The 24,511-nt window shown below is 41.1% G+C and overlaps 3 protein-coding genes across 7 annotated transcripts in view; 2 read left to right on the forward strand and 1 right to left on the reverse strand.

The window, feature by feature from the left end:
• mettl22 (methyltransferase 22, Kin17 lysine) overlaps window positions 1-12,697 on the forward strand; it is a 118,568-nt gene extending 105,871 nt beyond the window's left edge. For all 5 annotated transcript variants that reach the window (XM_079643035.1, XM_079643036.1, XM_079643033.1 and 2 more), the window contains 4 exons: window positions 8,473-8,553; window positions 9,112-9,214; window positions 9,737-9,905; window positions 11,156-12,697. In XM_079643035.1, coding sequence (XP_079499161.1) covers window positions 8,473-8,553; window positions 9,112-9,214; window positions 9,737-9,905; window positions 11,156-11,278 — 476 coding nt within the window. In that variant the 3' untranslated portion in view covers window positions 11,279-12,697. The remainder of the gene's footprint in view (window positions 1-8,472; window positions 8,554-9,111; window positions 9,215-9,736; window positions 9,906-11,155) is intronic.
• LOC307014833 (SCAN domain-containing protein 3-like) lies at window positions 1,055-8,466 on the reverse strand. Its single transcript, XM_079643032.1, has 2 exons — window positions 1,896-8,466; window positions 1,055-1,771 (listed from the first exon to the last, which is right to left on the reverse strand). The coding sequence occupies exons 1-2, from the start codon at window positions 3,219-3,221 to the stop codon at window positions 1,223-1,225; spliced, it is 1,875 nt and encodes a 624-aa protein (XP_079499158.1). The 5' UTR covers window positions 3,222-8,466; the 3' UTR covers window positions 1,055-1,222.
• Window positions 12,698-14,787: 2,090 nt separating the features above from the next.
• Window positions 14,788-24,511, forward strand: part of abat (4-aminobutyrate aminotransferase) — a 40,981-nt gene continuing 31,257 nt past the window's right edge. Inside the window, exon 1 of the mRNA XM_079643439.1 lies at window positions 14,788-14,942. The gene's annotated coding sequence lies outside the window, so the exon portion shown is untranslated. The remainder of the gene's footprint in view (window positions 14,943-24,511) is intronic.

The following is a 24,511-nucleotide window of genomic DNA, read 5'->3' on the forward strand; positions in this document are numbered from 1 at the left end:
TGCTGAGTTCTACCACATGTAAGCTGTTTGTCAATCCTTGGCTGGCATCTTCCAGATGGAATACCAGACTTGCAACCATAGCTTTTCTTTTTTCAGCTCTGTTCATAGCAATGTTTTCAGGTCCATACCAAGAGGGTTGTCCGGCTTTGATCCATGCTTTTTCCTGTTGTAAGTATTCAGCATTCTCATGTTCAACTACAGCTTTTCTATGGGCTTCCGTTGGTCCAGGTTGATCATCTGCTGGAATCAATCCTCTCGTTTGCCACTGTTCTAACAGTTTCTCCATTTGGTTCCATATCCTCTGTCTTTTACTTGAAACTGTTAAAGCATCCGATCTGATTTTTACCCTTTCCTTGATATCTGCAGTTGAGCCTGGCTCTGCGACTGGTCTCAACTTGGTGTCTTTTGGCGACATGTTTAAGTACTTGGATAATATTATTAAGTTATCAAAGATGAAAAACTAATCCTCTGAATAGTACCTTTGTATTCTTTATAAAGATATCCTATGTCACCTGAACTTAACTTTAAAATCTTTTTTTTTTTTTTTCAAATAAATAAAAATATTGGAAAATCAAAATTAGACAAATTAAATTAAAATTTTGAAATTATGCAAATTTTAAAATCTGAATAAAGAAATAAAAATGAACAGGAGTTGACTTAGTAATATGAAAATAGGAATATGGTGCAAATCCAAATAAACCGTGTACAGTGTATACTCAAGTTTATGAAATTATGCAAATGTCATAAAATGAGTCAACTACAATACTTCAATTCAAAGAAACCTCCTGTAATCTTTATCTGTGTGGTGAAGAATGTATTAACTGTAATACTTATTATGTCCGCTAGGGGAGCTGTTTTATTTTTGAACTCCTCTCAAATGTATCAACTAGTACTTCCGGTTCATAAACCTACTTCCTGTTTATTTCCCCAAAATAATAAAGTTCAAATGACTTTCTTTGAAAAGCATGAAAAACAAAACAACTCAATCTACTCTCAACGTTCATCTACACCAGGGGTACTCAAATACAAATCTTAAAGGTCCACAAAGAAAATGTTCAATAAGACAAAGGTCCGTTTAATACGGTCATTCAAACTTTTAAACAATTGTAACAAGATTCTTAACACGAGATTGCAAAAACAGTCTCGAAGTGAATCAAACCATCCCAGGAATCAAAGTCGAAATAAGTCCAGAACTATTGTACATTGTGTCAAACACTGTTGCTTAATGAGAGAAGTGGCACCTTTGGTCTGTTGCCAAGACTTTGAACTTTGGCACAAAAGGCGTGATGGCCAGGCGGACACACTGATGCAAGTGTTCATTGGTGAGTCGGCTGCGGTACTTGTTCTTCACCATGTTCATTGTTGAGAATGCAGACTCACACCTGTAGGTTGAGCCAAACATTGTGAGAATGTGAAGTGCCATCTTATGCAGGAGAGGGAAATTAGCTGCAGTGACCATCTTTGTCCAGAAGGTGGGAGTGTCACAGTCAGCCTCTTTCAGTGCAAGGTTTTCCTGGAGGTCAATCAACTCACTTTGCAGAGAAGCAGCACTGGCCCATGGGAAGATTTGTTGTGCTTCTGCAGAGAACTCTCTGACATTTCTGACCAGAAATGGGTTTTCAATGTACAGTAGGACTTGTTTTCCTAATCTGAAGTCATCAAAGCGAGTCTTGAAGTTTTCAATCAGCTTCTCCAGGAATCCAACATGATTCTGAGGACGATTGTCTCCTTTGGTCTGTTCCAAAAGTTTGGGGAAGTGGAGCAGTCCCTCCTGTAGGAAAAAATAAATAAGAAAAATATAAGGAGCACTGCTTAAAAGGGTATGATAAAGTATCAAAAAGGTGTTCATTGGAATCCAGGAAATGTGTGTGGTAGAAAATATTAAAAAGGCTTACCTGTAGGTCACTTTTGAAAACCTCCAGTTTCCTCTGGAAAGCACGCACTGCTGACATCAGCTCACACACTGTGTTGTTCTTGCCCTGTAGCTTGAGATTTAGGTCATTGAGATGAGATGTTATATCAGCCAAAAATGCAACAGCTTCCATCTTCTCTTCATTTTGCATGAATTCCATGAACTGTTTTGCTTTTGCACTCTTTTGCTCTGACAGAAACACTTGCAGCTCTTTCCTAATGGACAAAAAACGCTCCAGGACCTTGCCTTTGCTCAGCCACCTGATGTTGTTGTGCAGGAGCAAATCATCAAAAGTTGCATTGACCTCTGTCAGGAATGTTCGCAGCAAGCGATGCTGCAGTGAAGATGATGCTCTCAAAAAGTTTATGAGTCTCATCACTGTTGCCATGATTTCAGAGTACACTTCTCCAAGACTTGCACAAAGGACAGACTGGTGGATTATGCAGTGGTATGAGATCAGGTCAGGGTGGTGATCTTTCAGGCGCTGAACCAGTCCTCTCTCTCTCCCCATCATGGCTGGAGCTCCATCAGTAGCAATTGACACCACTTTCTTTAGATCTATCCCTCTTTCATTCAGCATTCCCATTACTGCTTTATAAATGTCTTCCCCCCTTGTGTGTCCACTGAGGTTCGTCAGGCCCAACACATCTTCAACAAACTCCCCCTTTGCCTCATCATAAAATCTCACAAACACCAGCAACTGAGCATTGTCAGTGGTGTCAGTGGACTCATCCACAGCTAAGGAAATGCGCTGTGCATTTTTGATTCCATCACAAAGCTGATTAATCAAATCACCAGCCAGTATTTCCGTTCTTCTGGTTGCTGTGGAATCTGAGAGGGGGATTTGCTTAATTTTAGCTGTTATTTCCTCTTTTTGTTTGCCTTCAAACATGGTCTCCATCACTTCAGTCATGCATTCTTTAATTATTTCTGCATCAGAGAATGGCTTCTTGTGTTTAGCCAACACCCATGCCACTCTGAGTGAGGACTCAGTTGCCTTTTCTCCTTGTGACATAGATGTTACAAGGATCCTGCTTGCAGCTTGATATGAGGATTTCATCCCATTTATTTTTGTGGTTCTTACCGCTGAATTTTGAGGGAAGGTCGCCTCAAAATAATTATGTTTCGTTTCATAGTGCCGTTTCAAATTGCCACTCTTCACAAGAGCTACCGTTTCTTGGCATATTAGGCACATTGGTTTGGTGCTCGCTGGAGGGAGGATGAACGCATATTTTGCAGTCCACTCATCTTTGAATTGCCGGTTTTCACTGTCGACTTTTCTTTTATTGGTCATCTTTGAACATGCCATTTTTCTAGCTTTACTAGCTACACTAGGCTACAGCTGAAACTACTAGCTAAATGCAACTAGATGCGCTGTCAACTCTCGCTCTGACTTTATTTATTTTTTAAGCTCCCGCGCTGACTCAGACAGGTTGAAAGAGACGACACACGCATTTTCATTCCGCGAAGACCCGCCCTCCTGTGCCTCTGATTCGCAGACTGTTGGTGGGGGAAAAAAACGCTGACGGGCTGCTGAATGTGATTGGACCAAAGCGTTGACAGACACACACACACAGTGGAACAGTGTGTGTGTGTGTGTGTCGCCAGAGCGCTGTTTGCAGACATAGCGGATAATTTTGACTCGTTGCGTTGTGGCAGACGGATAAGGCAGGCGTTGTGGCAGGCGTTGTGTCTCGCAGATAATACAGATAATACAGATTATACAGATAATACATATGAAAAGTATAATTTGCTCAGAGTCCAGAGACAGTGGTGGTTCGGTCCGGATCCGGACCGGAGTCCGGACTTTGAGGATGCCTGATCTACACCATCCCTGTGTATTTAATCAGTAATTACCAGTTGTATCTTCACTCAAATTACTTCATCATCTAGTAATGTCAGCTGGCTAGCTAACTAGCTTAGCAGTATAGTATAAACCTCATGTGACTGGGGGAAGGGGAACACTCAACATGTGCAGATTAAAACCACACTGCTTGACAATACAAAACAACACAATCTTCATTTATCTTAGCTCTAAATTCTTTCGATGCTGACCTTAAAAGCTGATCTCATACCAATCTTGTACACAATCGTTTCGGCTTAGAACATTGCACAAAAATATACTTTTCGGCTTAAAAACTCCACACAATATACTTTATTAAACCAGACTACGCCGGTTTAACACATCAAACATATAGACTAACATGAATGGACCCAGTCCAGTGTAAACCCGATCAAGTCTGGTACCTCCCCAGAAGGTCTTAATACTATGTAATATTCACATTAATCGGGCGGCGCCGAGGATACAACAGAGATGAATAGAAACACTATATACAATCTCCACACCACTCGCAATCACCACAGATCAATCTACAGATCCATACCAATGCTTGCACCTAATGTAAGTTATTTAACTATACAGTTTTTGAATTGAACAGGTAACTGTCTCACCTTTCGTTTAGGCCCAGCCAAAAACTCCAGCAGTGAGTCTGTAGCCTGTCCTCCCTTTGTGCAGCCTGGTGTGATGCTAGTTAGCTTGCAGCCTTCCCCTCTACTCAGCTCTATCCTGCTTCAGGCCCACCCAGGGACGCCAAATTGAAAGCAATTCTAGAACCCTGAAGGCAAGAGAGACTGAAAAGAGTCAAGGGAAGCTTATAAAAGTTAACAGCATTTAATTACACAAAAGATGCGGTGGTGTACAAAATGAAATGTGCGAGTGGAGGCGCTCTCCACATCCAACGACCGGTCAGTTCAGGTCAGGGGGTAGAAGAGATCAATTCTTGGCTTGCTCTTCCTGTTGTCATCTGAGGTCTTTTCCTATTGGCCGGCGTTGTCGGGGGGCGGGTCCAATGCAATTCCTGCCTTTTTCTGTAGCTAAATTGCATCATTCTGGGGTCTGTGGTTATCTAAACATTCCCTGCTACACATTATTCAGCGTCAATAAATGAGTGCTAAGCCCAGTGTGCTCAGTGTACAACATCACATGTCATTTCACCTTGGTTCAAGGTTTGAAATCGTATGATTCCGCCAGATGCTAAATGCTAACCGGAAGTGACGAATTTTCAGAATAAAAGTGTTAAGCTAATAGTGAGAACTTCCGGTTTTTCAGAATAAAACTGATTTAAATCAAATAGTGTATTTAATTCAAATTACGCCATATCAACATTGATTTTAATTTCTAACACTACATGACAATCGCATGCTTCAAATAATGAATCATATCACCAAGGACAGTATTTGCGTGGCACACCGTAGTCAACTACAGATTACATTTCGAGTGAATTGAAGTCCTAAATGAAACTAGCTCTCGTTCACTCTCTCCCGTATTAGAGACCCACTCCATCTATGGACAGATATCTCCCTCCAAATTAACCCAGTATTAGGATTTCCACAAAACTAACAAACTGCAAAATTCTTTGAATTTGCAAAAAATATCCTGTGTATCGAATTTTTGTATCTTTAGTACAGTTTTACAAGCCTTCTACATGTGCGGTGGAGGAAATACGTATTTGATCCCCTGCCGATTTTGTAAGTTCACCCACTTACAAAGAAATGAACAGTCTTTAATTTTAATGGTAGGTTTATTTTAACAGTGAGAGTAAGAATATCAAAAAGAAAATCCGGAAATTGACCTTATATAAAAGATAAAAATTGATTTGCATTTATTCAATCAATCAGTCAATCAATGTTTATTTATATAGCCCAATATCACAAATGTTACATTTTTCTCAGTGGACTTCACAGTTTGTGCAGAATATCAGTATGACAATATGACACCCTCTGTCCTTAGACCCTCTGTCCTTAGACCCTCTGTCCTTAGACCCTCACATCGTACAAGGAAAAACTTCCAAAGAAAACCCACAGTCTAAAGGGGAACATGGGAGAAATCTCAGGGAGAGCAACAGAGGACGGATCCCTCTCCCAGGACGGACAGACGTGCAATAGATTCCGTGTGTAAAAAGATAATACATTTACAACATAGGTAGTCCAAATGTTTGGAAATGCATGTGTCTATAATAAGAAGATGAATCCACGAGGATGTCAACAATCCTGTGGAAGCCATCAGGGAAGTAGTATGATGAGTCAGGCAGGACCGCAGATACAGCTTCAGCCTTGACTCGAAGTCCAGGACTCAGGATCCAGGACTTAGGATGCAGGACTCAGGATCCAGGACTCAGGATCCAGGACCACAGCAACAGGCACAGCCACGACTCAGGATCCAGGGCTCGCGATCCAGGATTCAGGACCACAGCAACAGGATCAGCCACGACTCAGGATTCAGGGCTCGCGATCCAGGACTCAGGATCGCAGCAACAGGATCAGCCACGACTCAGGATCCAGGGCTCGCGATCCAGGACTCAGGACCGCAGCAACAGGATCAGCCACGGCTCAGAATCCTGACGTAGATAGACACCAAAAATTAATTTGGGGAAGCTGGGTTATTCGGAACATGAGAGTACAGGTACAGACAGAGAGAAGGAAGAAGTAAGGTGTCCCCCGACAGTCTAAACCTATAGCAGCAAAACTAGGGGCTGAATCTAATCAGCCCTAACTATAAGCTTTATCAAAAAGGAAGGTCTTAAGCGCACTCTTAAAAACGGATAGGGTGTCTGCCGCCCGAACACAAACTGGAAGCTGATTCCACAAAAGTGGAGCTTGATAAGAAAAGCTTCACTTTTATTTTTTTAACTGTTGGAAATAAGTATTGGATCCCCTTGCAACCAACAAGAATTCGGGCTCCCATGGACCGGTTACATGAGTCCATTTCCTTTAGGAAATTACTCCTTTTATCAACTTTGTTACCTGTATAAAAGACACCTGTCCACAGAATCAACCAATCAGATTCCAACCTCTCCACCATGGACAACACTAAAGAGCTGTCTAGGGACCTCATGGACCAGACTGTTGACCTGCACAAGGCTGGGATTGGCTACAAGACCATCAGAAAGCAGCTCGGTGAGGAGGAGACCACTGTTGGTGCCATTATTCAGAAATGGAAGAAAGACTAAATGAGCATCAGTCGCCCTCGGTCTGGGAATCCACACAAGATCTGGCCCCGTGGGGTATTGATGATCAGGAGAAAGATGAGGGATCAGCCAATAACTACACGGGGGGAACTTGTTAATGATCTCAAGGCAGCTGGGAGCACAGTCACCACGAAAACTATTGGTAACACCCCCCCCCCCCCCCCTGTTCTAGAAGAACATGGAAGGCCGTCTGAAGTTTGACAATGAACATCTGAATGATTCAGAGAAGGCTTGGGAGAAGAGGATGTGGTCAGATGAGACCAAAATGTAGATATTTGGCAGCAACTCGACACGCCGTGTTTGGAGGAAGAGAAATGCTGAGTATAACCCCAGAATACCATACGTCAGGCATGGAGGTGGAAACATTCTGCTTTGGGGGTGTTTCTCTGCTAGGGGGACAGGACAACTTCCCAGCATCGAGGAGAGGATGTACGGGGACATGTCCCATAAATTCTTGGCCGATAGCCTCCTTCCCTCAGCCAGGACACTGAAAATGGGTCCTGGAGGGGTCTTCCAGCAGGACAATGACCCTGAACATACGGCCAAGGCAACACAGGAGTGGCTAAAGAAGAAGCACATTTAGGTGAGGGAGGGGCGTAGCCAGTCTCCAGACCTTAATCCCATAGAAAATCTGTGGAGGGAGCTGAAGCTTCGAGAGGCCAAGCATTAGCCTCAAAACCTGCAGGATTTGGAGAGGATCTTCAGAGAGGAGTGGACCAACATCCTTCCTGAGATGTGCACAGACCTGGAGACCAACTATAAGAAGCATCTGACCTCTGTGTGTCCAACAAGGGTTTCTCCACCAAGTACTAACACATACAAGGGGATCACATACTTATTTCACTCAGTTAAATGTAAATCAATTTGTATCTTTTATATAAGGTCACTTTCTGTTTTTTCTTTCTGATATTCTTACTCTCACTGTTAGAATACACCTACCATTAAAAATATAGACCGGTAATTTCTTTGTAAGTGGGCAAACTTACAAAATCTGCAAGGGATCAAATACTTATTTCCTCCACTGTATACTGTATGTATCAGAAACAGAAGGAGCAGAGCAACACTTAGTTTGAAGGGCCATAGATATTAATTATGAAGTAACGGACACATAATGCATACACAATCACTGTACGTTTTGTTTAGCCTGTACCACTAACTGCAGACTAAAGAGAATGAATGACCATCATTAACTCCGAAATGATGATTGATGTAAACATAGGAACACTAATCCAATCATTATTCTCTTGACGACTTTCAACATATGACATACTGTCCATAGTTATGACTGTGAAAGTGTTTATATTTACTATCAACCAACAATGAATGTATGCAACTAAAGAGTTGTGTGTCTGACACTGACTGTTTGTTCACCAGCAGATAATGTGCAATGTTGTCATTACATGTACACAATACAAATGTACCTGGCACATTGAAACAAGTACAGCCTACCAACCTTTACACCTTATTTTGAATAGAAGACACCCTCTCTGTGACCATGGAAATGTCTCTCTATCATCTGTGGAATGTTTGTAGATGCAGACGTGGAGTTTAGCTGGACAGAAGAGGAAGTAGAAGACATGTACAACAACACTGAGATCATCATTGCTGCTGATGGTGGGTTATTGAGCTGGTCACAGTTAGCATAGGTACTGTAGAACAACCCACTGCACCATGCTTCATTTAATGAGACACAAACATGCAAATGCAACAGTTAAGAAGCACTTTGATTTATTTAAGACGTCTTCCAATCATTCTATAGCCTTGACAGGAAGTGATGTGTAAAGCAGGAGTGATGCTTGATCCTGCCTTTGAGCATTTTCCACATGTATGTGCTGCAGTTGAAACACACAATTGTCCGGGGTCTACTAGTGTGAATGATTAGTAAGTAATAACAAAAGGCTTCTATCAGCACTGTAACAGTGGAGCCATGTGCTCATGAGTCACAGGCTGCTTTAGCTAATGATAATAACAGTAATGCATGGCATTTATGAAGTGCTTTCAGCAGTGCTTAAAGACACTTTTGATGTAACATATTCACTTTATATATTGGCCTGATCATTGGTCTACCATTTTCTTTGGCCCCTTTTTATTTACTCTAAGATGTAATTTAAAAGCATTCTTATTTAAATGAGAATTAAATAAATGATTATTATTGATGTGTTCTTGTATCAGTTATCTATGACGATGAGCTGACAGACGGTCTGTTCCGGACCCTGTACCGGCTCTGCAGCAGCTTCTCTCACAGCTGCTCCGTCTTCATCTCCATAGAGAAAAGGTGAGCAGAGTCTCAGAGCATGGATCTGCTAGACATAGCTTTGGAACATCGAAACTGATGTTCTGCATGGTGAGTATGTTCTCTACAACTGCCTGTGGATTTCTAGATCCATTTAATTTAATTGATACTCACTTTTATCAACAGGAAGAAAAAACCCAGATACAGTTGAATGTGCAGTTTCAGACCGGGGGGAAGCTGTGTGCTTTATTCCGCACAGCAGCTGTACCCGAGGTGTCTGTTTGATCCTAGAAAGTTTTGTTTGACGTGTAGTTTCCAACCACGTTTTTATAGAGCATAAATTAGCCTTACAGGTATTGGACTTTACTCTGAGTAATGACTTACAGTTTGTGGTTATGATAAATGTTTTAAAGTTTAACTTCACCTGCAGATCTAAGCATAACTCCACTCACTGCACTGTATTACACACCTATTGTATATGGTAACAGGATATCCAGAATCCCTAGAGGGAAACCAGGGACCAAGCTCAAGCAGTAATTATGTTTTGCCTGGATGTCTCACAAGGATGAACTTCACTCTGAGACACATGGACGTGTGCTGTGATGCCTACAACCACTTCAGCCGCTGCCTGTCCCAGCTGGTGGCCCTGCAGGACGGACGCTGCAGCTTCACAGTGCAGCAGCTCCCTACCCACTTTTCACAGTTCCTCCTGTATGACCGCATAGAGCAGCTGGTAAGAGAGCCACTCGCACACATCATTATATTTTCAGAAGAAGTTCTGAGATGGGTTGTTGCTAGTGAAATCAAGCACTCTAATATAAGCAAGTGTGTTTTAATAAGACAAGCAGGATACACTCCACTGTGTGGTTGCATTTTTGAGGATTAATTTTATTATTGAACATCTACAGTGCTCTCTCATTTTTGAGGATTCATTTTATTATTGAACAACTACAGTACTCTCGGTCAGTCCAAAATGTTAATAAACCTCAAACCTGAATATATAGGAAAGCAAAAGTGAGGTTTTGGCTTTCTTAGGAGAATATCTGTGTGTGCATAATTATTGGGCAACTATTACTGTGGAGAATTATTATGCGTATTATGAACAACTAAGATGTTCCCATCTCACATATTTAGTTTCTCTGTTAAATTGAGAACAGAAATCAAACAACTGTTCTACTTTTCTGTCATTTAAAAAAACAATCCGTGACCAATATAGCCACCCTTCTTTTCAATAACAGTCACAAGCCTTCTATTCATGGAGTCTGTCAGTGTCTGGATCTGTTGACGATCACCTTTTGTTACAGCAGCAACCACAGCCTCCCAGACTCTGTTCAGAGAGTTGTTTTTTTCACCGTAAATCTCCCTTTAAGAAGAGCCCACAAGTTCTCTGTAGGGTTTAGGTCAGGAGAGGAAGGGTGTAGGTCAGGTGAGGAAGGGTTTAGGTCAGGTGAGCAAGGGTGTAGGTCAGGTGAGGAAGGGTTTAGGTCAGGTGAGGAAGGGTGTAGGTCAGGTGAGGAAGGGTGTAGGTCAGGTGAGGAAGGGTTTAGGTCAGGTGAGGAAGGGTGTAGGTCAGGTGAGGAAGGGTTTAGGTCAGGTGAGTAAGGGTGTAGGTCAGCTGAGGAAGGGTGTAGGTCAGGTGAGGAAGGGTGTAGGTCAGGTGAGGAAGGGTTTAGGTCAGGTGAGGAAGGGTGTAGGTCAGGTGAGGAAGGGTTTAGGTCAGGTGAGCAAGGGTGTAGGTCAGGTGAGGAAGGGTTTAGGTCAGGTGAGGAAGGGTGTAGGTCAGGTGAGGAAGGGTGTAGGTCAGGTGAGGAAGGGTGTAGTTCAGGTGAGGAAGGGTTTATGTCAGGAGAGGAAGGGTTTATGTCAGGAGAGGAAGGGACAGTTCATGTTCATTTTGACACTCCACTGTTCATTTTGAACATGAACTAGAAAATGAAAAAGAAAAAACAGAAAAATAGAAGTGACATGTTTTCCTCTTTTCAGGAGCTGTGGAAGGTGACCTCCACCCCAACACCATCTGAGCGGACCCCTCCCCCTGAGTCTGCCTGTAGCAGTTTGAACGCTGAGCCCCCCACCCCACATGTTCCTATTCATAGATCCTGTTAGGAGTTCAGTTTGCTAAATAAGTAGAATGAAACAATTTAATACATTCAAGACGGAAACCAAAAATAAATATTGTTTATAAGGGACTTTTTTTCAGGAATTTAGAATAATTTATTTTTTAACTAGATTTATGCATTCTTGAACATAAAGATATTTATAGAAAATGGAAGTTCTCCAGGTTTGTAATGAGAACGTTTGATGTTTGAACGGTAACCTTTGTATAATGTTGAATAAAGTGTTGCAGAACACATACCCTACAAGTTGGTCATTAAGTTGGCATTTGGAAGAAACTCAATTGCATATCTTTTAAGTCTTTTTGTCTTCTTTGACTTCAGAAGCAGATTTGTGAGTTTAATGCTTGACAAAAGCTGTAATTACAAGATAATAAGAATAATAGCAAATTGTGTGCGTGTGCAGGAAACTCATCAATGTTACAGCTCGTATGACACAGAAACATATTAGTGAAGTATATCTGTTGGATATGGAGACTCTTCTGGATCCCATGCTGGCGGTGTGTGTTGCTCAGGGCGACAGATCTGTGAGCATGTCATCAGGTGTGTGTTCAGCCACATGTCCTCTGATCCAGCTACAGGTCACTGATCCTTTGCAGTTTCCAGGAGAGCCACTTTTTCATACAAATGTTGTTGTTTATATCTTACAAAACAGATATGAAAATATTGTCTTTAACCTTATGGTCAATGTCTGTTGCATACATTTTTGCTGTAATACTTTGTGTGCAAACTACATGACGTGCTCTATCTTTACTGTATTAGAACCCTTTCTTTACTGTATTAGAACCCTTTGTCACCTAAAGAAGCTCCAGAGTACCATGCTGCATGAACTCCTTCACCAGCAGCACTGGTCATTCATATTCACTGAGCATATCTGTGGCTCTGATATGTATTCTTTACTTACAAAATATGTATTTATGAATACTAAACGAGAGCATGTCATACATTTAAAGGTAGGGTATCTAAGTTTGAGAAACCGGCTCGAGATACACTTTTTGTTATATTCCATGGAATGCTCTTAACATCCCGATAGCAATGAATATCTTAAGTGCTTTCACAAAAAATCCATAAAAAAAAGTCATCTTTGGAAGCCGTAGTACTGTAAAAAGCACGACCAATCATTTTAGCCGGCCCGGCTAAAATAACTGGATGGCCTACCTGCCTGTCAGCCTTCCATCTGCACAAACTTATCTCGTGCCCTCATTGGTCATGTGCGCGTTCGTGTTTGTTGGAGGAGGGGCTCTATAAGGAAGTGGCAGATTTTCTCCGGTCGTGTATTTTCAAATTCTAGCGATCTCGAGCCGGTTTCTCAAACTTACATACCCTACCTTTAAATAGAGGAACAACCCCCCACCCCCTGCTTTAGGTAGAAAAAAGCTAAACCATTTTTAATTAAAATTATAAATTATTATTGTTGGCTGATTTCTTCCCATAACATAAAAAGAGTGACAATAGGCTTCTCTGAAGGGGCGATGTTGGCCGTATCACATGTAGCCTATCTCTGAAAAAAAAGATTATATCAATACAATTTACCATCTTTGTCATATTAACACACATGAATCATAGGTGGAAATGTAATAGGAAATTCAAAATCCAAAAGGTATGTTTCTGTCATTATTAAAAAAAAAATGTAATTTATATTCACCAGAGACCTAACTTCCCTTCACCAGCCTCAGACAGCTAACGTGCAGCCTCAAGGCCGTCAGAATGGGCTATAAATATGTCAAACTTTGTCATACTAAATACATTATTCTTTATATTTTACGTAATCTTTGAATGGCTCAGTGGATACTGTGATGCCATGAGCTAAAACTTGGCATATTGTTTTCAGATAATTTAAATGAACATTTCAACAATAAGATTGGATAAATGTAATCATTGTTAAAAATCACCATTATTGAAAATGAATAATTAGTGCCCCAAAGTTTCAGTACAGGAACCAAAGAAAGAGAAGGGCTGTCCCCTGGCGGAGGACCTCCGTCTGCACAGGAGAGCCATCTCTTTCTTTCTCTTTCTCTTTCTCTTTCTCTTTCTCTTTCAATTCAATAGCTTTATTAGCATGAGTCATGACCACAGTAACATACATTATTGCTAAAGCTCTGTATAGTTGCAACATCTATACACAAATACATACCAATAAACCAGGGGTGTCCAAGCTTTTTTCACAAGGGCCACATACAGAAAAACACACGAAGGGCAGGGCCACTCACTAGAAGTATTGCCTCATAAGTTAAAGTGGACCTATCATGCTATATTTTAATAATATAGTTTAGGACCATATATAAGGCATATTTACTTTTTATTTTTCAAAATACCAAACAGATTATGCATTTTAGCCATTCCTCATTTTGCTCAATTTAACACTGTATTTTCATGGGCTGATTCTGTGAGAACACCATCTACAGGCCTGGCATATGTACTACAGCGTCTCCAGCGCTTTCGAACGGCAATGTCCGTGGCTGTCTCCTCCTGATTGGTGGAGTTGGCCCAATAGCCGTAGCGTCACTTCTGTGACGTCAGAGAAGTGTTCAAATCTGGATCAGTCTGTATCAGATCCGTTGCAGCCCCTTTTTAAGAGATTTGGGTATGGAGGAAAATAGAGAGGGTTGTGTTTTGTGACACTTGGTGAGTTCCCTGGAACACCGGGGACACATATTCATGTATAAAAAACGTACAAAAGTGCATTTTGCATGATAGGTCACCTTTAAGTTAGAAGTTAGAAAAAAACATCAAATGTAGGTAAACTATTCTTGATACTTGAAAATGAAAAAAAACAGCCTCAAAGCTCCCCATAGGGTTTCAAATATTGTGTTGGCGGGTCATTCCTTAAAACAGAAGCTTCAGATTGCTGATAAGAGGAAATATGAAGGGTATGTTTCAAGGTTCTTGTGTTATGGGCCTTATTTCTTATGAATTTACATTTGTTAGAAAAAAATGTTAACTTTAATTGACCGGATTTATTTGAAAATTGGGCTTATTAACACATGAATACTGTGTAATATATTTGAACATATCTTAGAAATAAGACAAACAGAAGTTTCATTTGTAGGCCATATTTCATTAGACTTTTTTTATTTGCTGAGGGCCGATTCAAAATAGTCCGCGGGCCGCATTTGGCCCCCCGGGCCGTAGTTTGGATACTCCTGATATAAACAAACTGCAACATTTTAAACATTAGCAAGAACTTTTATCTTTCTTTTTTTTTACAAGGAACTCTCACTCGCGCTTTTCCTCTCTCTCTCTAAATTAAATATTAATAGCCTTTTTGCATGACCCTTATGACATCTATTATACAGATTTGCAAAATACTGTTGAGTTTTGTGAACACACCTTTTTCGAGCTTGAACAAACATCTCAACGAAACATCCCCCCAGTCCTAACGCCGGTGGACTGGGGGGTGCAATAACTTGTGTTATTATAACCATAGACGTTATTACATAAAGGAAAGAGGAGTGACTCTCTCTCTGACAGGGAACAGGAGAGAGAATAAGCCCCTCCCCATCAGAGACAGGCCTGGCAGTAGACCACACACTCACACACACTGTAAACACACACACACACAGACACACGCACCCGGAGCTGCTGCGCTCGGTCGGTCGGTCTGTCCTCTTGTCTTGGTCTTGTTCTCCGGTCCGCCTGCTGTCTCCTGATCCCTGGTAAGTGCCGCAGCTTTAGCTCCGTGTCTCGCTCCGTGTCTGATCCCTGTCATGTGACTCGGTGCGGGGCTCGGGTCCGTGCCGACCCCCATCAGCACAGACTCTCAGGCAGGGCCTGGGGGGGGGGCTCACACCTTGCTGTTAGCAGACCTAGAGACCATCATAACTATCAGTGTCGATCCAGACCCATGAACTGCAGTGAGGCACATCGAGTCGGGACCAGATTTTCCAGAAGCGAGGAAAACTCTGAGAAAACATACCGGTTTCTATACCGGTTTGCAACACCTTAAGCCTTTAAACACACACACACACACACACACACACACACACACACACACACACACACACACACACACACACACACACACACACACACACACACACACACACACACACACACACACACACACACACACACACACACACACACACACACACACACACACACACACAATCTCTTGCAGCAGGGTGAGCATCAGTTACATATCACAGCCTCTTCCTTTCTAGTGAAAAGCTGCTCAAACACATTCAGCAGAGGTTACACTTAATACATTCATATTTAGTTCATCCGAAGCTTAAATGTTGTATATTATTAAATTGTTCATCTTGTGCGGCTCAGTTCAGGACTACTGGACCTGGTAAAAATCACCACGAATAGAATTTACAATTTCAGTGTATTGACCTGTGAAAGCGCCTGTGTATGTCCAGCATTCTCCAGATGTGTACACTGCTTCGGTTTATAACTGAAATGTTCTGAATGATTGGCCACAGGATATGCAACGGGTGTCTCAGTGTGTGTGAACATCTAGAGGAAGCTGTAAATAGACATATTGCTGCTATAACAAGGACAGGAAGCTAAACATAGAATACCAAACATAAACAATATGTCATTGTTAGTATGTACAAGCATGTGCAGGTATATGAATATGAACACATTGTGTGGACCTCACTCACAAATGTTAGTTTTTACCATATCTTAGTTTCCTAAAAACAGAATAAAAGAAACATGAGAAAATGTTAGGACAACAAAGACGTCTGACTCACCATCACTAGTCTTACTGAATATGAACAGCAGAGCTCTGTGAGGTATCTGCATCATGCTGATCATCTCTTATGAAGCTCTTTGCTCATGTATGCATACAAGGAGCACCGTAGATTTTACCATTTCAACCGGAAGCATTTTCACAACAAAGTGAACAGAATGCTACAGCATGGTGAAGCACACAGGAACAGAAATACTTATTCATTTATTAAATTCATATTTATAATGAAATACTGAAACAAATCAATATGAGAGTATTAACAGAGAGCTCTCACCACATGGCTCACTGCACTGTTTCCATACAAACTGTGCAACATGTCATATCTGTCTGCTGATTTTCACAACAGAGGTCCTGATCTCTGTGCTGTTATAAAGCAGGGCTGGCAATACATATTCATATTATGCCAATATTGGGATGTGAGACTGGATATGGGCTTAGAATTGAATATCCTAATGTCATGCCATTTCCTGTTTTTAAAAGCCGTATTTCAGTAGAGTAATGCAATGTTCTGGAGTTCGGAGTGGATTAACATTTCGTGATGGTGTCATTATTTTATGGCTATTACACGATTTTACCTTGTGCAATCAAATTATTATTCATGATGATCAGTTAAAGCAAAATGTAGTCTATCGCCACTTTAAGCTATTGAGGAGATTCCTCTCATCTCAGATCAGTGTCTTTCCCCTCAGCCACGCCAACTGTGTGGAGATACAAAGGAGCAGCAAAGCTCTCCACATACAGCATGTGAGCTTCTGAGGAATGAACCAGTCTCACCAGTGGCGGCGCCAGAAATTTTCTTTTGGGGGTGCTGTGGGGTAGCTTGACTTTTCATAGAAGGTGCTCAAACATGTAGGGTTTCCCATTAATGTACGCAACAGTGGAATGTTCTACTGCATCACTCCCCACACGCACATACCAGAGTTCCCGTTCGAATATTTTTTTGCCGATCAACATGTCCGTTAAAGTTTAAATCTTCCGGAAAAAAATTAGAAAAGTGCCGGACAAAGGTCTTCTTTGTAGTTATCAACAGCGAACCGCTTCAGCACGTGTATTTTGGTGTATTCACGGCATTCATTTGGTTATTCTACAGTATTGTTGTTTTATAAATATTAACCCAATTTGAAAAATTGAAAGGATATCGCATTGTGTTTGTTACTTTCGTTGCAGTTGTAGGCCTATATGTCTTAAGTGTAATTTGGCTTGGCTTCCTATTTATGGATATGCTTTTATTTTGAAGGAGAGGTAGCGCTGTTGACAGGAAGTTGTTGTTGCTTTGGAAACAACGTGAAGGAGATTAACGGAGAAAGGTAATATCTACATATAAAGACGGAAAAGTAAACGATAACGTTTATGGTTAAGTGTTAGCACCCCCCGAACAAGCTCTTACGTTGATATTGGAAATTTCAATAAATTCAATTTGAAAAAGAAACGGGAAAAAACAAACAAAACTAATATCCGAATAACAAAATTGAAACTTGAATAGTACTCCAACGAACGACTATTCGGATATTCAAATATTCGGGAACTCTGGCACATACACAGTGTACCCGCGACTGTTACAATGAAGGCTCGATAATTAGCTCACGGCATATATATGTTTGGGGGAGCATTTCCGGGGGCTTGCTCCCTCGGGAAGATTTTTTTTTTAATATTGAAGTTAAATGCATCAACCTGGTGCACTTTGAGAGCAAAATTAAGAGATCTATGGATACATCTCTCAACACCCATATGAAACAGTAGCATATTATTTTCGAATCAATAATATTTCAAATTAGGAATTTCACACATTAAAAAAAAAAGACATACATTTCTTGGGGGTGCTTAGGGGGTGCTATGGCTATCTAATGATGATCATCATTCAAACATATCATGATAAGCAACTGGCCTTTAAGGAAGAAAATAGGAAAAATAAATACAAAAATAAGCAGCTCCTGGTATGATGTGAGGCGATGAGCTGGAGGAGAGAAGCGTTGGAGGTAGAGAAATATTCAGTCCAATGTCAGTTGTGGTTGTGTTACACAGTGATGTATTTTTACCTCCATAAATAAACTTTGACGGGAGTACATGCACCGGCTGCAGAGAGCAAACAAACCCGACCACAGCCAAGATTTAATCTGGTCTGCCATCAAAGATCATCAGTACACCTGGGAGAAATGTCTTGGAAGTGGATTGGGACCTTACAGACAAATAGAAAATAATATAATGGAGATGCTCTCTGTTAATTACCAGCAGTTGATACGACCTGCCTCTCTTTAACATGAGAGAGTGATGACTGCCACATAATGACAAAAGGGAGATTTGTTACCATGGCAGACGGAGGTGGACAAATCCAAAGATTTCAGTAAAGAAAGGACTGGAGTTTGATAGGTCTCTTTAAGCTGCAACCAATCCTACGACCATTGTATCGGGGTCCAACATTTTCAGGATTGGCTCTGATACAGATTCTTATGACCGGCAGGACATCTGTAAATAGTTTTATTTAAGTACCAGACCCAAATTCTTCGACCACCGCCAATAATATTCTCAATTAGAGAAAGAGTTTTAAAAAACAAAAAAGGATTAAAAGGCCCCCTGCCTCTTAGGCCCCCAATCCTCCAAACCCGCCCCTGTCTGATGTCGGACCACCCTCAGGGAGAGGGTCTCTCAGTCAGCTGGTAGATTAGCTGAGGGATGGTTGGTGTGAAACAGGGTGCTGCTGCATGTGCTGTATATATCATATATATACATTTTTGGTGAATACAGAAGTGCTGTGGTGTAAAACCTGTCACCTCTCAGGTCATGTTCATGCACATTTTGGAAAACATAAACACATCAAGCCCCATATCTGTTTCCAGTACTCAGGATGAGCCGTGGTTGAGCTCTGTTGTAATTAGTTTCAGTTTTCAGAAAGGTTTTTGTATTTTGCGTTGGGTGAGGGAAAGACCTATGAAAAGGGTCTGAGCCATCATGATTGACAGCTGTGATTGACAGCTGGGTGGGGGCTTGGTAATTGTATGCAGATTACCATCAAGAGGACTGTAGGTCTGGCTAAATACTTAATGAAATAATATAATTTGGGCCATTCTAATGGTGTCCTTTTTGGCTTCCCATAGTGCCACATACTGTACCCCCATCTGTGTGCTCTACTTTTGATGTGTGACACAGGCTTGTATGTAATGGGATGCTGACGTGCTAAAGTCATTGTACTTCTTTGTTTTGACTCTCTCTTTCTTTCTCTGTCGCAAGCATTTGATATGTAGATCAGACAGCTGTGAATCAGTGTTGGATAGCAGCACTGCAGCTGCAGTTACACAACATTCTTTTTGTCGATGCCTGTCTGGTCACTAGAGGACAGCACAGCTGGTTTAACCATCCCAGACCAGTTTCAAGCAGAAAGCAACACAACATCCAGGTAACACACACATTCTGTCAATACTTTGCTCGAACAAAACAAAAACAAAAACACAATATACAGTAGAAGGTGATGGTGACAGGAAGGGAGCTGCAGGGTTGTTTTTCAGAACAAAATACTGCATGTTTGTTCAAGATGTTGAGTCTGCCACATGTTTCAGCCCTGAAACAAGTGAGACCCGCACTGACACTCTAGCACTGCTAATGGAAATGACCATAAACATGAATACAGCTTCTTATCAAAGGAAAAAGCTGGTGTGCTCTCCATGCCTGTGTTTGTGAACAAGCATCTACTACAGTCCTAACAAATAAGTTCATCACAGCCATTTGACATATTCTTGCTAAAGTGCGTTTAACATCAATAATTAGCTCTGAATAATGAGATGTATTTCCTTTATGGAAGGGTACTTTACATAGAATAAGGGAGGGGTGGATTTACCATTAGTGACCTACGTAGGTAAATGTGATGGCTGTTTTAAATATAGGTATTGCTATTTCCTACATTAATGAGTTCAAAGTGTTCAAAGTGACGTTATGAACACGGATCTCAGATTTGCGGCTATGTTGTACGGTAGTTCTTTAAATGCATACAAATCCAGTTAATGAAACTTCATATTTATATTTCACATAAAGTGCCTTAGTCCAGTAGAAGAACTTGAGAATGCTTGCATTCCATTTTCTACTGGAAAGACTAAAGGAGAGATGAAGGATACACTGCACCACAGCTCAGGCTAAAATAGAGCCGGTGAGTATTTATAGAACAGATGCTGAGTGGGTCCAAACGGTTCTGATTCTGCTCATCGATACACTTTTCAGAAACTTTTAGACCACATCATTCATATTCATTCATATTCACAATTCACTTCATTCCATTTGTATAACCTCCAAAACGGTGGTGCTCTGACATTTCATCAGTGTTGAAGAATGCCACATTATGCAGAAGATATACAAACATCAGCGTCCTCATCTGGAGAAATAAAAGGACGTCTTGGATGAGTAAGCTAATGAGCTACACAGATGTGTCTAGATGCTGTGGAGTCATCACATGATCAGGACAAACTCACTTTGTGAAAAGTTTGTGCAAGTCAGTTTATTCCATCTTTAATGACTCCAGTCTCGTCCCGGCAGTGACTCAGTCACTTGCAGAGGTCCCAGTACACCTCCTGGGCCCTGCCGTGGTGCCCTTGAGCAGTAAAAAGCTGTTTTTGTATATGTTTACCGGCTATCAAGAGTTTATGTTGCGCCCCAGTCCAGGGGAACCTATACATAGCAAAAAAATGCACACCCCCCACTCTTCCCACTCCCAAGAGTCAGTGACAATGAAAATCACCTTTAGTTGAATTGAGGCTTCAGATGTGAGACAAAGCCAACATAACAGAACTTCTATACAAAAGGACCCTAATCTTACCTAACAAAATAAAATACAGCTTTACCCAACCCAGTCTCATGGCATTTCGTGTTCACCAACACGATTTTTTATCTATTGATTCGTGTTCACCAACACGATTTTCCCCTTTTTTTCGTGTTGCACAGCACGATTTTAAAAGCAATGTATTTCTATTGGTAGTCTCACGGCATTACGTGTTATAGGAAGACCGGAAGCTGTGTGGTTCATAAAAACATGTTCTTACTCAATATCAAGCCACAATTATTGCTTTTATTTGAAATCGTATAATTTCTGACTTTTGTTGCCGTCTGTGAGGAAAATAAATGGGGCTGAATTAAATCTTTTTTTCCTTCTAATTTGTTATTCTTTTCAAAATAACACACTGTTATTTACTCAACAATAACACATAATTATCCTTGTTTTTATTTATTGGTTTATTTCCATAATCTCTGGATTTTTTGACGTCCGTCTGGAACTGAATTTGCTTTTAAAATCGTGCTGTGCAACACAAAAAAAGGGGAAAATCGTGTTGGTGAACACGAATCAATAGATAAAAAATCGTGTTGGTGAACACGAAATGCCATGAGACTGAGTTGCTTTACCTAACCAAAAAACTGGAGAAAATAGGATTCAAACAAAAAGGGCTTCTCACTCCTACTTCTTACTTGTCAAAAACATGTCAACAACACAGATTTACGACATGGACTACAGGGGTCTGAAACACACAATGCTGACTGTGGGGAGCAGGAGAGGTGGAAGAGAGATAGTCTGGGGCCTTCAGGTGGACCAATCAGGCAGTAGGAGGCAGCCAATCTGCTCACTCACACACACACACACACACACACACACACACACACACACACACACACACACACACACACACACACACACACACACACACACACACACACACACACACACACACACACACACACACACACACACACACACACACACACACACACACACACACACACACACACACACAGGAAGAGGGGAGAATGGCAAAGCAAAACACACACATGACAAAAGGACCCAGGGTCATCACACTATATCAGGTTATCTGACTTTAAAAGATCATGCTGAAAAAAAAGTCATGTCATCAATATGCAGGTAGAAAATATATTGAATATATTACATGCCATAGCAAGTTGGCCCTATTGATTAGTCGGTCAAATACAAACCTAAAAATATACATCTGTAGGGAAATCTATGTATAAGGGGACATTACCAGTGTGACAGTCCTACAAACACTGTTGATTTCTGCTCTTGGAGCCGGCATTACAATTATGCTGTTTCAGTCAATTGTTCCAGGAGCTGCTGTTGACAGACAGCAGAGACATTTACAGACAATCAGAGTGAATTAGAAAACAGAGCACCATAGCTCGCCTCCGGTGGGGATTCCCAGTCAGTGTTCCTTTTCATATCCTTCATTCTTTGGTTTGATATAACCTCTGGTCACATGTAAGGATGGCTGCCCACACAGAGTTCATTCATAAATCTATTGGAAAAACACTATTGAGGAACTTTTCTGTCTTTATAAACCATGGCATACACAACCCTTTTGTCCCTTTTTCCTTTGGAGCTTGAGCTGTTGCCATGGTGAAAGGTTTGAGATGTCAGCTGCATTTTAACTCAATTCTGACCGTGGTTCTCTCTGAGGATTAGCAACGACTGAAAGTGTATGTGAAAATCTGTGACATCATGTTGTGACCATGTTAAAGGCAGGATGTGAAAGTAGAGAATGGTCCTGAAGAGCATCTGTCCCCTGCTCCAAGGGGTTTCTATCAGGGTCTCTCTACAAAACCTTCTCTGTCACTTAGCATGCACAAGTGATTGCCACACTGCGAAAGCCTTCTTGGAGAGAATGTGAAAAAGATGTCAAAGGGAAATTGGACGTGGACAATAGTCCCGATTTTTGGATCCTTACAAATACAGAATCATAGTTCCTTTATCGTCCCACAGTGGAGACATCAACATTGTTACAGCAAAGTATAGATGGACACAAAAAAAATAGAGGTTTGATAAAAGGCATGCACATAATGTAAACAATAAAAATGATGATGATGGTAGATAAGTAAGTATTTATAAACAGCAGTATTTATAAAATAAAATAAGTGTAACATGTAGAAAGAAGTGTGGTAGATAAAAGCAGTACAATTATATGAGTTACATACAGATTGTTGTAACTATTATATGGTCTAACTAAGAACTAGCAGCCAGTAGTAATAATCTTAACTAGGAACATATTGCATTTTGCTCAACAGCGGTGTCAAAGTCTCTGTTGTTTGGTTTTAGTTTGAGTTTTTTTACATTATTGCACATTGGTGTTATTTCTCAACAGTGTTGTTTTGAGTGTGGGGGTCTGGTTTGTTGCTCTTCAATTGTTTCGTATTAGCATGATAACCCTCTGCCATAACAACTTGAATGATGCATTTAAATACATTTTAGTGGTACTTTGATAATAAACCAGGGAAATCCAGTTCAGTTAAAATTTTGTCTCATGACATAACATCTGTCTCATGACATAACATCTCATAACAGATTCCAGTTTATTCCAGTCAGAGCTCGTGCTCCATCACTTTATTATCTGCGGCGCTCCTCCGGGCAGAAGAAGATGCAGCCTTGTGTAACTCTGCCACTCTAAACCGGTTTCATCCAGTTCACGAGGTGTTGCCAAGAAACCGGCTCTGTGCCTATGTGCGTGCATTCCTGTGTTTGCGTGTGTGTGTGCCTGCGTGTATTTGTGGGTGCGTCCGTGCATTTGTGTGTGTTTGTTTGTGTGAAGGGTCAGGGTTTCCTTCGCTGTGTGAAAGCAGATAGCTGGATTTTTCCGGTTCCTGCTGCCAGTGTTACATAAGAGAGAGAGAGAGCAGACAGCCTTTGTGCTCATATTTCTCTTACATACATTGATTCTTTATCAAGAAGTTATATTGTCATAGTCACTGTTACATAATCAAAAATGAGCAGCCTCTGTGAACTGGCTGGGAGGCCGACTGCAGGACTTAGTCTGAGCCGTTAGAAAAGCTGCATTTCTCTTAAACATTATTCCAGTTTAAAGTGACTGACTGAGTTATACTGCATAATACACTGTCGCAAGAATGAGTCCTAAAAACCAGAAATGAGTTAGCATTCACCCCTTCTGATTCCCTCCAGGTATGTTTTTAATATGTGTTTTTGGTTGTTACCCTGAAATCAGGTCTGTGGTTAACACAAGCTGAAGAGATTTGAACGTTTTTTACGAAATAAAATATGTCAGTAAATACCCCACTGGTTGATTTAAAGCGGAGGTTGCTAACAAGTGTCTAAATGAGACGACTAAACTTCATCCCTTCCAACATTAGCCACCTTTAGCTTAGCGGTGTTGACGTGAAGTCATGTGACCGTGCTATAGTTCCTTTATAGCCCAACATTAGCCTCCTTTAACTTAGCGGTGGTGATGTGAAGTCATGTGGCCGTGCTATAGTTCCTTTATAGCCCAACATTAGCCACCTTTAGCTTAGCGGTGGTGACGTGAAGTCATGTGACTGTGCTGTAGTTCCTTTATAGCCCAATAGTAGACTCCTTTAGCTTAGCGGTGGTGATGTGAAGTCATATGACTGTGCTCTAGTTCCTTTATAGCCCAACAGTAGCCTCCTTTAGCTAAGTGGTGGTGACGTGAAGTCATGTGACCGTGCTGTAGATCCTACATCAAATATGTTGTCACTGTGTTAGTGCAATTTATGGCTCACCAACCTTAAATGTTAACA

Source organism: Notothenia rossii, assembly GCF_949606895.1.
Source record: "Notothenia rossii genome assembly, chromosome: 8".
NCBI lineage: Eukaryota > Metazoa > Chordata > Actinopteri > Perciformes > Nototheniidae > Notothenia > Notothenia rossii.

What these genes read in the sequence shown, in the direction of transcription:
- LOC307014833 (XM_079643032.1), bottom strand. Translation starts at nt 3,221, where the DNA reads ATGGCATGTTCAAAGATGACCAATAAAAGAAAAGTCGACAGTGAAAAC. An exon ending in TTTTCAAAAGTGACCTACAG is followed by an intron (nt 1,772 to 1,895) that starts GTAAGCCTTTTT and finishes TTTTTCCTACAG; the next exon opens with GAGGGACTGCTCCACTTCCC.